General features: G+C 39.8%; 1 protein-coding gene across 2 annotated transcripts; it reads right to left on the bottom strand.

Annotated features, from left to right (window-relative positions):
* Positions 1-203: 203 nt before the first annotated feature.
* Positions 204-7,977, bottom strand: tkfc (triokinase/FMN cyclase). 2 transcript variants are annotated; one of them, XM_072687642.1, is made up of 16 exons: positions 7,640-7,977; positions 7,213-7,402; positions 6,189-6,481; positions 5,967-6,045; positions 5,791-5,880; positions 5,642-5,676; positions 5,426-5,510; positions 5,254-5,343; positions 4,845-4,961; positions 4,434-4,550; positions 4,084-4,221; positions 3,888-3,994; positions 3,119-3,222; positions 2,885-2,918; positions 2,699-2,791; positions 204-2,583 (listed from the first exon to the last, which is right to left on the bottom strand). In XM_072687642.1, the coding sequence occupies exons 1-16, from the start codon at positions 7,673-7,675 to the stop codon at positions 2,422-2,424; spliced, it is 1,770 nt and encodes a 589-aa protein (XP_072543743.1). In that variant the 5' UTR covers positions 7,676-7,977; the 3' UTR covers positions 204-2,421. The 2 variants fall into 2 exon arrangements, with proteins under 2 accessions (XP_072543743.1, XP_072543745.1); XM_072687644.1 differs by having other exon boundaries at positions 7,670-7,977.
* Positions 7,978-15,149: the final 7,172 nt, after the last annotated feature.

The following is a 15,149-nucleotide window of genomic DNA, read 5'->3' as shown; positions in this document are numbered from 1 at the left end:
TTTGACACGACACAGTGGAACAGTTAACCTCTATAATGAACACCTTCCGTCACCTAATAGTCTATGCCACGGTGTCTCACTAGGATCATCAGAGGGTGCTTATTCCCACTATTAGGTAGGTGGTCATAATATTCTGATATGACAGAGTAAGACATGTACATGCTGTGCTTGTTTAGTCATAATAACACAATGAAACAAGCAAATTCATTGAGTTAATTTATTAAGTTTAGACAATTTTAGACTATTGTTAGTGACTTTCACATTCAATCATCTGTGTGGTTTCTTTTCCTTTACAGGAACCATGTTTAGTATCTACAGTTTTATTTATATCAGGGGGAAATCTCCATTTCATGGTCCCATTAGATCCGAAAAAGGCGCCTGCACAGTTCTTACCTCATTCGAGTAACAGAATTAGTCATTGTGTTCATTTTTAACATTTTATAAGAACAGTGATTCAGAGCTGAAATTGTTGGAATGAATGGAACTGTAATGAGTCGTTATGCACTGCTACTACAAAAGTAATACATGATCAATGTCTAGCACTAATGTGTAGCACATGTGTAGCATATGTTTCACTGCATTTCAGAACTAGACTTGTCTATGACAGAATTGTAACTGTGTTCCACCTGTCATGCATCTTTTATCAGTCACTGAATTATCTATTATTTGTGTATGTTGATTTCTATTGTAGCTCAATAGACTAAATAGACAATAAGTGGTTTGAGTTACAGTGCATCCGGAAAGTATTCACAGCGCTTCACTTTTTCCACATTTTGTTAGGTTACAGCCTTATTCCAAATTGTATTAAATTAATCTCTTTCCTCAAAATTCTACACAAAATACCCCATTATGACCATGTGAAAAAAGTTTTCTTGAGAGTTCTGAAAATTTATTAAAAATAAAAAACTAAGAAATCACATTTACGTAAGTATTCACAGCCTTCGCCATGAAGCTCAAAATCGAGCTCAGGTGCATCCTGTTTCCACTGATCATCCTTGAGATGTTTCTACAGCTTAAATGGAGTCCCCCTGTGGTAAATCCAGTTGATTGGACATGATTTGGAAAGGCACACACCTGTCTATATAAGGTCCCACAGTTGACTGCATGTCAGAGCGCAAACACCAAGCATGAAGTCAAAGGAATTGTCTGTAGACCTCCGAGACAAAATAGTCTCGAGGCACAAATCTGGGGAAGGATACAGAAGAATTTCTGCTGCTTTGAAGGTCCCAATGAGCACAGTGGCCTCCATCATCCATAAATGGAAGAAGTTTGGAACCACCAGGACTCTTCCTAGAGCTGGCCGGCCATCTAAATTGAGCGATCGGGGGAGAAGGGCCTTGGTCAGGGAGGTGACCAAGAACCCGATGGTCACTCTGTCAGAGCTCCAGCGTTCCTCCGTGGAGAGAGGAGAACCTTGCAGAAGGACAACCATCTCTGCAGCAATCCACCAATCAGGCCTGTATGGCAGAGTGGCCAGGCGAAAGCCACTCCTTAGTAAAAGGCACAAGGCAGCCCGTCTGGAATTTGCCAAAAGGCACCTGAAGGACTCTCAGACCATGAGAAACAAAATTCTCTGGTCTGATGAGACAAAGATTGAACTCTTTGGTGTGAATGCCAGGCGTCATGTTTGGAGGAAACCAGGCACTGCTCATCACGAGGCCAATACCATCCCTACAGTCAAGCATGGTGGTGGCAGCATCATGCTATGGGGATGTTTTTCAGCAGCAGGAACTGCCAGACTAGTCAGGATAGAGGGAAAGATGAATGCAGCAATGTACAGAGACATCCTGGATGAAAACCTACTCCATAGCGCTCTTGACCTCAGACTGGGGCGACGGTTCATTTTTCAGCAGGACAACGATCCGAAGCACACAGCCAAGATCTCAAAGGAGTGGCTTCAGGACCACTCTGTGAATGTCCTGGAGTGGCCCAGCCAGAGCCCAGACTTGAATCCGATTGAACATCTCTGGAGAGATCTGAAAATGGCTGTGCACAGACGTCTCCCATCCAACCTGATGGAGCTTCAGAGGTACTGCAAAGAAGAATGGGCAAAACTGCCTAAAGAGAGGTGTGCCAAGCTTGTGGCATCATATTCAAAAAGACTTGAGGCTGTAGTTGCTGCCAAGGGTGGTTCTACAAAGTATTAAGCAAAGGCTGTGAATACTTATGTAAATATGATTTCTTTGTTTTTTAATTTTAATACATTTTCAGAACTCTCAAGAAAACTTTTTTCACATGGTCATAATGGGGTATTTTGTGTAGAATTTTGAGGAAAGAGATTAATTTAATACAATTTGGAATAAGGCTGTAACCTAACAAAATGTGGAAAATACTTTCCGGATGCACTGTATATTAGTGTTGTCCCCCAAAGGGGAGTTTTTTTTCTCTGATCTTGGCATTATGCCACTGTACCATCATAGATCAATGGCTCTTTCCTCCCAAGGCCTCAAACACTGCTCTGAAAATGGCAGCCACAGCCACGGCACCAGGGTCAGGCTTGGTCAGGCGTTCAGATGCAATGTAGCTGGCTCGGCCTGCCTTTGCGGTGAGATCACGGGTGGACTCTGCACCCACTTCTGCTTTCTGTGGACAACAATGGTGAGAATAAGCAATAAGGTCTAATGCTAAATGGGTAATGAAGAACTAATAAATGCCCACACAGTAAGGATGACTGCTTAAGTGCTAGTTAAAGTTGCACCTCTACTGCAGCCTGTAGTACAGCCATATGGCCACCTGGAGCAGCTGTTACCAACTTCATCAACTCCTCTACTGCAGGGCACAATGCATCCAGCTAAAAGGGATTGAAAACAGCATTACTTAAATGGTAGGTCTACATAATATGTTCTGAGAAGCTCAAACACAGACATTCTTATCTCAGTCTTACCATAGTCCTGTCACCAGGCGCAGCACCTCCATACCTACCAAAAAATAAAGATTATCAAAAACTTAATTACCGCCATCTAACCTGAGTGAAACTGCCCTAAATGAATTAAGATCTGAAAAAAAAACCCAAAATTAATCAAGATATTTTTGTGTAACGACTCTTAAAAACATAGCTAGAGTAAAGAACCAATAACATCAATGCAACTGAGATGAACCTTGGTACATTAAAAGCTACCTTTTCATGGCTTCAGTGCCAGCTTGCATTGCATTTGCCCAGTCGGCGCCACTCCAACTTTCTCGCAACTTGGGGGCAGCTGCTGTCAGGAAGAGACTGTACAGCTGAGGGTGGAAAGGAACATAGCAGAGTTGAATACATATTTTAGGCTTGAGTATTGAATATTAATTGAATAGTAAATTAAATTGAAAAATACATGTGGTCACTGTCACGCAAGAACCTGGCATCTCCATTTTTGTAATTTTCACTTTTTGATATAATGTGAATCTGACAGTTGTTTTTTTACATTGTGTCAAACTGTCATAATGAATGGACTTATAGCAATGCTGTAATAAAAAATGGCTTTTTACATTAACTTCCACTGAAAAATAAGTTATTTTTTCCTTCTCCTGTTAATTTGTGGCTTTGGAAAGTTTGTTTTTTGTGTGACAGTGACTATTTTAATATTCACACACAGCCTGCAACTGTGATTTTTGATAGTGTAGTTGCAAACTATCGCAACACTTGTTTACAATGATGGTTTCTGGAGTGTACAAGAGTTGAATGAAACAGTGGTTCTCAACCACTCTCAGACATGACATGAAATGAAGCTATATAGTTTACTGTAGTCTACATTTTCCTTTCCTCTGCATCTTTTTTGCCCACATTTACATCAAATATGAGCATGATATGAATTTTCTTTACAGGCTGGAATCTGGATTTCATCATATTGGTCCTATACAACAGAGCACTGTTAACTAAATGTTTGATTTGATGATTATCTCCATACCGCGCCTGAAGAGCCCCCCATTTTTTCCTCCACCAATCGAGCAAGAGCTGTCAGCAGAATGCAAGGGTTTCCAGGCACAGTGCTAGTCTTCATCCACTCCTGAATGGCTTTAGCAGACAACAGGACAGAAAGGCATTTAAATGTAGTGGTAAAAATAACAGACCATTTGAACACTTTGTATATTAACACATCTTACCATTTGCAGCAAGGGCATGTGTACTCCCACAATCTCCATCCCCTGCCGCACGATCCAGGGCATTGAGTTCCTCTTGTCGCTGCAGGAGGATTTTACACACAGACTCCAAAACTGTCTGTACCACCAAAGTTAAAGGACCTAATGAAAAATAATCATTTATTTTAAATGTTGCTTAATTTCGGGCGTCGCAATTTTGACCAACACATACTAAACTCAAAAAAAGTTTTTGCGGTCTGCCATTAGTACTTACAGTGTAGAAATTATGTATTAAATCAGATGTGAGGGAAGTAAAAGAGATAGAGGCACTTTGAGGTTTGGCGTGGAATCCGCATATCACTCTCTGACTCTACCTTGGTTAGGTTTCGTCTCAGAGACTGCTGGTCTTTCTGTGGGTTCTATGTACAACTTCCTCCCACTCAGAGTCACACTGCTGAGGTTGGGCCATGCTGGGGCTGTGGTTTTAGCATCTGCAGACGTTTAAATTAGAGTGTTTTAAAATGCACAATGTGTAGCCTAAATTATGATTTACTGTTATAACTAAGATTTTGTTATGTAGGAATTTTACAATTTAAGAGCACTCTCATTCTAGCATTTCTGTATATAGCATCAGTGCATTATCCATGTGTTCTTCAGTCAGGCATTAACTTGGGACTGGGACTTTATGAAGCATAAAGAGATTGACTGGAAATGCTAATGAAAGAAAAATGTCAGTACACTGTCTGCATGACATTTACTCAGCGAACAGCTGACACTGAACTCACCGAACAGTCGGAGTATCTCCTCATCCACTCTCATCAAAGTCAGGGATACACCTGCCATCTCCAGTGATGTCATGAATAAGCCTGACATCACTCTGGCAACCAAGAATCCACGTCCCACTACAAATAGTCATAGATAAGGTAAATAGGCCAAGTTAAAGATTTTTGTCCTTTCACCCAAAGCAAGAAATTAGAACAAATTATAATTATCAATTATCAGTATTATTTTGTGTTAGAGAAGAAATACTTCTACCTGTCTACCTTCTAATACCTGTCAAACAGTGTCTGACCGTTCTAACATAATTTTTAAAAAATGGTTCAAGAACCAACTAATGATGCTTCCTTTGATTGTGTTCCGCATCCATATGCTATAGTTTTGTGCAGTTGAAGTACTAAATAAATGAATTCTCACATAAACAGTTGATGGCAGCTCTGGTGACAACAGCCATCTCCAAACTGGACAGAGCGCCAAGATCATTCACACATAGAATCACTGTGTCACCTGTAAAAGAAACAGCTACAAGTTACCCTAAAATAACTACAAGTGTAAGGCATCACCCCCCCCCCAGTGCCATACAGCTTACCTGATTTCAGAGACAGATGTGATTGGCTGGCAGGGTCAGTCATGTGATCAATCATGGTTTTCACAACCTCATCAGCTGAGGCCATCTGAAAGCAGACCAATGCATTAAATTATCAGCAAAGTGGATGGTTCAGCACGTGCTCAGTTCATGCAACCAGCATCAGAACTGTATCAGAATATCAAATATATGCCGCTCAAAAGCAAACAGCGGACTAACCTTGGACCTTTTAATCCCTGGCTCTCCATGTATTCCTGGATAGACACAAGTATGCTTAGTTATATAATTTAGTAAGCCCTGTCAAGCAGTCTATTAATCATTTAACATATAAAGCCATAAATAAATGCCTGCAGTGACTTTACTCTTACCCAGTCCTAGCTCCATATCTCCAGGTGGAAGCTGAAAGGAGGGTAGGCATCCTGGTACGCTGCATGGTGAAAGACTGACGCCCAGAGTGCCTACATTAAAAAGAAAGCATAGCCTTATAAAATGACCCTCTATTAGAAATAGCATAATGTAAAATGATAGGTCAAATTATTCTTACCAATGCTCTTTGTTGCCTTTGTCAACTGGGCAACAATTGCATCTAGTGGACACCCTTCTTCTGCCAGTGCTCCAGCCAGCTATGGATGAAGCAAAACATAACAACAACAAAAAAACATTATCTAAGAAGACTTGAACTGGTGCTATCAAAGCAATTTCTGCTGGTCCAGCAGTTAAATGCTTCCAGTAACATGGTTTTGTAAACATCTGCTCAGTTAAGTACCTTATGAATGAACACAGTGCCACACAGTCCTCTCCTGCCTGCTTTACTGGGCTGGGCAAAGGCACAGTCATCTGCCACAATCACCATGTCCACGGTGACTCCTTGTGCTCGTGCCTGTTCAGCGGCTAGACCAAAGTTCAGACGGTCTCCTGTGTAGTTCTTTACCAGCAGCAGAACGCCTGAAGCACCACTCTGCCAAAGGGTCAGGATGGCTGCCAGAATGCTGCCTGGAGGAGGGGAGGCAAACACTGCCCCCGCGACAGCCCCTGATAACATCCCTCTGCCAACATAGCCTTGATGAGAGGACAGACAAGAAAATAGAAAGAGATCATTAATTATGTATTGGGCAGTCTAAACTAAATGCTTTAGTCAAAATATGGTAACTTAAATTAAATGTCACTGTTAATGTAGTCATGGAAAAACAACTAGAGTACTTCTACTTCTAGAACTGCAGTGGAATGAATTAGTATATCCAGCAGCTACACTTCTATAAAATATGTGTTACAAAATATTCTTGCTATAAAAAAAAACTCTTGATGCTTGTAAAATGATGCGTGACTGAGAAGAACCTTTAAATAGGTAAAGAACTTTTGCATCAAGTGAGCCATGCTTCTTCATGGAAGTGGTTTTTCTATGGCACTGATCAAAGAACTCTTTATTCTCTGTAACCCCTTTATTTCTAAGAAGGTATCAGCATAGTGCAGTTTGAAGTTTGGTATCAGCATAGTGCAGCTCGAAGAGCTATTTTTATATGCTCTAGGCCTAAAATTAAAATAACAAACCTCAAAAGAGAAAGATGTAAGGAACAGAACAGACATCAAATTAGACCTTAAAAAGAAACAGGATTCTCTATACTCTTTCAGGCATACTACATTTAAGTTAGGGGGGATTTTCAGTAAACTGTTTTTACCTTTATGTAAATATAGCTTATTACTACCCACATCTGGATCATTACAGTGAGCATTAAGGATAACAGCTCTAGTTTGTGAGACCTGAAGACAAAAGTTAGAGCAGTGGCCGTTACCTGCATGTGCTGGTTCATGTCCAGAGCCACCACCTGACAGCAGTGCCACCTTCCCCTTTAGGAGCTGGAGGTCGGACCGAAGCACAACTCTATGACCCTTCAGGAGCACAAGACCCCCATTGCTGCTGACAATGCCCTCCAAAGCCTCATCTACACACCTCTCCACCGAGTTCAGGAGCTTCTTGGGCACCTGTCAGGCGCAAAAAAAAAACAACTCTTCAGACTATTCAAACTAGCACAGGACAGAGTTTATGCAAAACATGCCCACATGAAGACTGATTGCTAAAACGGACTGTCAACACAAGCTGACCACAGAAATAAGCTCAGTTGCGAACGTAATCAGCAGCTCGTGCAGCACGAGTGCCATATAATGCTCACACAGCTGAATTAATGTTATAGGCAAATTAGACTGATATGAAAATCGTACAAAAGAGTGAAAGGTCGGTCTGCAGTCTACCTCCATGCCTCTGTAGTCAGTCCACTAAAGTTAGCTGACAGCTAAACGGAGATAGAGGAAAGAGTGGGAGTGCTCTTGCTCTTTGCCCCGTTCCAGCTCCCGCCCACCATAATAACACAGGCTAAAGCTCTCAGGCTGAAACGCTGTGGAGATCACTAAAGGGAGCTGCGCATAGACTCCAGTTCGTTTAGATAGTAGCTAAATTGTTCGTTTTTATTTTTGGCAGCGTTTTTAGACCGCTGGTTTTAAGCTGGGACCACTTCAGTCTCATATTTACGAAAATCTGCTACGTCATGACTAAGCGCCATTGTTTTGTATTGTGGCTAGCAAGTGTTGGCTGTGTCCAAAATCGCCACGATGAAGAACTTCAGAAAAGTTGTGTGGCTGTGTAAAGAAAACATAGCTAAGAAATTCTGAAAAAGGCTCCAGCCATGCCTGAATCAAAGTCCAGTCATCTAGCCTTCTATTTCAAGGAGGGGGGGGGATGCCAAAAGCTAATGATAACACACACAAATGCTATAAGCAGTGAGCTGTCGATACCTTAGCAACGTGAGGACGTGCCGTTGCTTTCGTTACACGGTTACAGAAACCTTAACCACCAAACCACCTACAACACTGGCTTGTGAGACAGCGTAGGAAGCAAGGCATCAAGTCAGCTAGCGCTGCCTGCAGTTTCAGACACAGCCTGTACCAGCGCTGGTCACCAGCAAACCAGTTAGCTAGTGTTGTGGGTGCTGCTATTCTGATCCGCAGTAAAGGACGAGGGTGAGCGCTGGCCACCTTTAACGCATGTTAGTATGACATGAGCTGCATTTCGCGGAAGGCTGCTCCAAAGTGTAGTGCTCTTTGTACACAGCCCAGAAACACAGCCTGCTTTCGGGGCGATTTCGAGGACGCGACTAATGCGTCGTTTACCCACAATTCGTTGCGCACATATCACGAGGGGGAAAGGTGGAAAACAGCGGAAAGCGAAGCGTGCAGAACAGAATTTGTTTAAAATTTTATTTTTTTATAATTATATATTTTTCCCACGAACAAATAAAAAAGCACACAAGTTTCGCGCCGCAATTGCAAGAGGCGGGACCTTTCGTGTGATGTCATAGGACTGTCGTACTGAGGGCCCGCCCTACCTCGGCTGCAGCCTAGGCTTTGAAACTGCATTGAATCTGCCTGTTCAGCCACCTTAAATATATTTGCATCACTGACATGTGGATCTACACTGCCACCAGATCAGGCAAAAATAAAGAAAGATGATAAAAGGAAAGGAAGTTTCATTTAAGTATTGGAATGGGGTGCAGTCATTCTTCTTTGAGACTGGGATTGTAGATAGTGCCAAGATCCAATGGGAAAGATGTGAGTTTCACTAAACAAATAGCACTGCCCAAAAAAGCTGCGTAGCCATGGTTGGCTTGAGTCATGCACCTGTCAATGCTATTAAATTTTTTTCATGCAAAGTATAAAAAATCAAAGGCAAATGGTGAGACAGCTATGTTGGTATGATTCTATGGTTTTAATTTTACAAAAGAAAGAGGGATTTACCAACATTATTGCATGAAATTGGTTTGTATCTGGATTTAGATCCATGAACGGCTATTCTTCCTTAATTCTCATTTTAATTTTTTTATTTTTATTTTAGCTAAACAAAATTAGGAAGAAACAATGGCAGCACATACAAAATACAGTACAATACAAAATAAATTATAATGAAAAGGCTAGGTTTATTGTAAGTACATCAGAGGGTGCTGTGCCTCCACCTGCATTAATTCCTCTTGTGCCCAACCAAAGGATCCAGCAGTGCAAGGATATGGAAAAGAAGTCCCCACTCCAGCAGCCTCTGATATGGTAAAGGGTAGTGCATTTCTGAAGTCAAGGTAAGACTTCAGACATACATACACGTTTGAGAGGTTGCCAGAAATGCTGATGTTAATTTTTTTATTTTATTTTATTTATTTATTTATTTTTACAAACGCTAACCTGATGTTCCTTAAGGGAAAATGAGAATTTGTAGAAGATGCTCAAATCAAGACACTCAAACGTCCCCTGATGAGAGTTTTCCTGAAGTAGGATCACTAAATATCATTCTATGTCCTTAATATTTTCATGCAGACTGATGATATATTCAAATGTAAATGGTGAGATGATTGTTAGTGTGTAATTTAAGAGACATTTAGTTACCCACCGTTTTCCTTTAGTTTCATGTCTGTGTCATATTGCAGGCTATTTTAATAGTTTTCTAAAAGATGGCATTGATATCATTAGGAGTAACAATTTAAATGGGCTGAAATATTAGGTGGGAACACATTCGAATGATATGTAAATGATAGTGTCTTATGCTATGCAAAGAGCCAGGTGTCTCTATTCTACCTGCACCTTCAGACTCTCCCCAACCAACGTGCTCATGTGGGGCTCACAAGTGTGGAATGTGGGCTAGGTGGGTTCCAGGTGTGTATGAGCTCCGAGTGGGATTGTACATACTTTGTTACTGGGCTTCCCAAATGGGCTCCATCATTACAGGACACCTTAATCTCACATGGTCCCATCTAGGCACCATGTGCAGTGCAATTCTTTACCTGTCAAATAGATGTGACCAGATGTGGCCATGTTGGCCATACAGTTTGAATTGTTCAAACTTTAAAAAAAACATGGACAGCAACACATCTCTCAAAAGTGAAGCAACCACAGGTCGAGCACATCTGTTGGCTGGTTGAAGTACTATGTGTAGCTCTGCCCATTTCCATTTGTTTCAATGACAAAACACCCCATTATGAGCCCATCTCATTTTTCACTTGTCTTCCCATTTCCAGTGTCCATTGTGTCCATTTCCAACAGTTTGTTTTTAAAACATTATTTTGGTTCATTGTAAGAAGGCAGGGTTACACTTCAAAAAGAAGTGATTGACAGCCTTGTCATCGTACCCTTTCTGTGTTGTAGTCAAACTTACATAAACTACACTTTTAGTCTTAAAATATTACACTTACCAGACAAACTGGGTATCAAGGGAGGGAATCTGATTGTACATTGACAATACCCAGTGCCAAACTCCACAGATACTGCAGCATGCAGTCTAATAAATATGAAAATAATGGTCAGAACTGATTGTGCTAGTGCTCTTTATACTGTTACTAGGTGTAGTTTATCTAAGTTACTTTCTTATTTAAATCTTCTGTTCCACCTTAAACACCACAGTTACATTGCTGCACCATTTAAGGTTGAACAGAAAACCCAGAAGAGAAGCTGGATTCAGTAATAGTTATCAGTAACTAATCAGTGACCTGAAGACAGAGACCATCTGATTACACAAGTAAATACAGGTTTCTCCTGCTTGACTGGTATGAAAACCTGTAGCCACAGCGGCTCTTTGTGGATTAGAATGGAGACCCCATGTGATAAAGCCTTAAACTGAACTTGACTACATGCAGGCGTTCAAAATGAAAATTATTTTTATAGTATATAGTATAGTATATATATAGTTTTCAGATATTTCGCTCTGACCTTCTGTCATTACAATTATTAATCCACAGTCACACGTTTGATTGTTTGCTGTGCTGATGGACACTGGTGCAGTGGTGAACAAGCAGTAAAGGACAAGAGAAGGAAAAGCTCTTCCTCCACACAAGCCCAGCCCAAACCCTAACAACACCTATTAGGAGCGCCTATAGAAAGTATTCACCCCCTTGGATGTTTTCCCCTTCTATTGTTTTTATACACTGAATCATGGTTAATAAAATTTGTCTTTGTCCCCAAGAATTTGTAAACTTTTTTAATGTCAAAGTGAAAACAAAGATTTCTACAAAGTAATGTCAATTAAATAAATATATCTAATGTAAAATAAGTGATTGTATAAATAATCACTCCCTTCAAGTCATTATTTAGTAGCTGCACATCTGGCCACAATCACAGCACTGAGTCTGTGTGGATATGCCTTAATCAGACTTGCACATCTGGACATTGCAATTTTACTCCATTCGTTATTGCAAATATACTTTTTGAACATGTCAAATTATATTTTCTTTTTGCAATCTGTTAAATTCAGTAAATACACAGTAATGATGATTTAGAATGTGCATAAGTGTGTCCCTGTAGAGAATGTGACTAATTTACACTTACAACAAGCACGTCATTTGACACGGCATTACCGGCACATTAGATGCATTAGATGCATGAGTATATATATGTATATATATATATGTATATATATATATATGAGTATATATATATTGGGGGCAGTGGTGGTTCAGCCGGGATATCGATAACAGGGTTGTGGGTTCAATTCCCGGGCTCGGCAAGCTGCCACTGTTGGGCCCTTGAGCAAGGCCCTTTACCCTCTCTGCTCCCCGGGCGCTGGAGTTGGCTGCCCACCGCTCTGGGTGTGTGTGTGTACTCACTGCCCCTAACACATGTGTGTGTGTGTGTGTGTGTGTGTGTGTGTGTGTGTGAGTGTGTGTTCACTACCAGATGGGTTAAATGCGGAGGACACATTTCGCTGTACGCTGTACAGTGACAAATACGTGCACCTTTACCTTTACTTTATATATTAGATAGATAGATAGATAGATAGATAGATAGATAAGCCTAACATATCGTGGCCCCATATATTTTTAGGAATACATTTCATTACTATTCAGTACCTAGATACTATTCAGTATTTAGCCAATAACTTCAGGCTTGTTATACACGTCTTTGGCCAGCAGGTGGTGCCAGCGTGTCCGCGTTTACATCTCGTGTGGAACTTCTGCTGCTGTGGACAAACTTACGAGCAGCTGCTGCGAGTATCGATTAGATGTGCGTGAATTCTGACGTGACGTGAAGACCATACATCTTTGGAGGGACTGAACTCTCGGCACAACTGCAAAACATTATACAGTGTTGAAGAGCTTTTAGGTTTGAACGCTTTCAGCTCGCAGTTAGGCTGTGTTTCGAAACTCCAGATCAATACATAGGGCACTGTTTTAGGGAATAGGCAAGGTATCATTTCAGACACGGCGGTATGTGTGTGAGCTCACAGCTGTGCGACAACAACATAAAGAATCTGAACATCAGTCTTACTCATGATGCGAATCTTCTATTGGACCAGCAGTTGCTGAGAGCCTGTTATCTGAATGTTACAGCACCCTCTAGTAATGCAGGTGCACCACAGTGAGAATATTACATAGCTGCCTCTTGGGTACATTCCTGTTTGTCATCTTGGTCATGGTTCCCAGGTGTTTCTTGTTCTTGTCCTTTGTATGGCCCTTTGTGCGTATGTTGCTTTGCTTGTTTTTTCATGTAGTTTTGGTGTTCATTATTTTTTTTTCTTAGCTTCTGATTTTGTCATATGTTTCTTTGATAGTCTCCTGAGATTTACTCTTTACTCTCTGTTCCTTTAGTCTTTTTGCCAACGTCTTACATTATTTTTGCTTTGTGGTTCATACCCATTTCACCAAAGGAAAGTGTCTCCATGTCTCCATCATAGTTAGAAATGCTATTTCATATAAGACATGCAGTAATATTTTAGAAAGGAATTCATTAAAGCTCACATCCACATTTGAATATAAGTTTTAATATCATAATTGCAAAGTGAATATAACATTAGATCTATAAGTATTGACCTTAGATCACATAGTGACACAAACACACCCACATACACAAATATTAGGCAAATCACATGTATGTGAGTTTGTATACCTGTCAAACCAAGTGTCATGATGGATCTGAACAGCTGTGCAGTGTGTTTATAGTTGCTGGTAGTCATGGACATGTGATTACACCACACAATGTAAAGTGTTTTATTTACATTTACATTTATGGCATTTAGCTGACGCTCCAGAGCGACTTACAAGGTTACTCGTATTACAGAGGAGGGCCAATGTAGTGTTAGGAGTCTTGCCCAAGGACTCTTATTGGTGTAGCGCAGCATAGTCACCCGGACTGGGAATCGAACCCCAGTCTCCCATGTGGTGTGGAAGCTCACTGGCAGGTAGTGGTGTTATCTGTTGTGCCACACCAACCACTTTTTTTTTTGAACCATAATATTATAAAATAGAACATATACACTGTAACAAAAGTATTCAGCACATTTTATATATATTTTACATTGATTACTTGATAAACAATGGCAAAGTAGCATATCAACAATTAATGTACTTAATGTAAATAATACATCAACAGTACATGTTCAAGATTTTCATCTCAGCGTATTCAGATGCTTCACTGCTGCTACTTCACTGATATTGTGTTGATTTGTTACTGATGTTAAGAGTTATTTATCATCCACGTCAAGGACCACTCAAAATAAAGTGTTACCCGGTAGGCCCTAATTTCAGCTAAAAAATGATTTCTTAAAGTAAAGAGTTACCAGATCAGTGATAGTTCATGATCAGTATTTTAGTCCTTTGATTTGAAATCAGAAGTTAAATGTAAATCTGAGGATGATGTTACACGCAGAAACAGATTTGAACAGTCAAACCCATGTAGAATTTCCTTTAAAGCTGTGTAATATGTTGTCTATGTGTACAATTAGTAAGTGGTTCTTGATCTTAGGTCAGGAGACTCATTCATGTATATGATTTAAGTACAATTTATATGTATTTATTCAGAAAGGTGCAGCTTTTAGTTTCCTTAGTACCCCTTCTTTAGTATGCCTTGTATTATGCAGTATGATCAAATGTATCAAATCATATCAGTATCACTAGAAGCATCACAGAGTAAGTCACTGAATCTATCCAAATAGGTATGTTAATGTTCACAGAGACAATTATTCCTCCGTACAGCACAGATGAAATCCAAGTAAAACCTACCCACACCAACTTGTACCTGAACTGCTTGAGCTTCAAGTAGAAGATGGGGAACACCACAGCCAGACAGTGTTCAATACAGATCCAAAGTTAAAACACTCACAATATAAAATAACTGACAAAAACTATAATATAACACTACTCGTAATGATTAAGAAGTAGCTTTGTTAAATTGGCGAAAACTTTATTCAGTAATTAAAATCAAACATAGATCAAAATATTCACAAATAACTACAATAATTAATAGAAAAAGGTTCTTGTTATCATTTTATATAATATCATAGTCTAGATTAGATTATATAGATTATACATTTACATTATACAATTTAAAATGTATTTGCCCAATCAGTCTAATTATTTCTTGTGTTATTTGGTTTGCTAATTTAAAGTTTGTTGTTATGTAGTGGAAAAACACGAGACATCTCTGCAAGCTCAATCTCAATTGATGTTACCTGTGATGTGAATTCTGAAGCTCTTGTTAAAGTGGAAAAAGAGCAAAATCCTAACATAAACATAGACACCTTCATTTTCCCTACATGCATATATATATATAATTTATTTATATTGATTGTTTATTTTTAAATGTTATGACAGGTTATGTTTGTCAAATGTTAACTGCAAACTATCGATCATCTTATGGATTTCCATTGCTAGCTTGCAATCAATTTTCAACAACCTGCACTTTTCTTTCACAATCATTAGAAAAA

Source organism: Salminus brasiliensis, chromosome 9 (genome assembly GCF_030463535.1).
Source record: "Salminus brasiliensis chromosome 9, fSalBra1.hap2, whole genome shotgun sequence".
Taxonomy (NCBI): Eukaryota; Metazoa; Chordata; class Actinopteri; order Characiformes; family Bryconidae; genus Salminus; species Salminus brasiliensis.
This window is presented reverse-complemented; position numbering and strand designations above follow the sequence as displayed.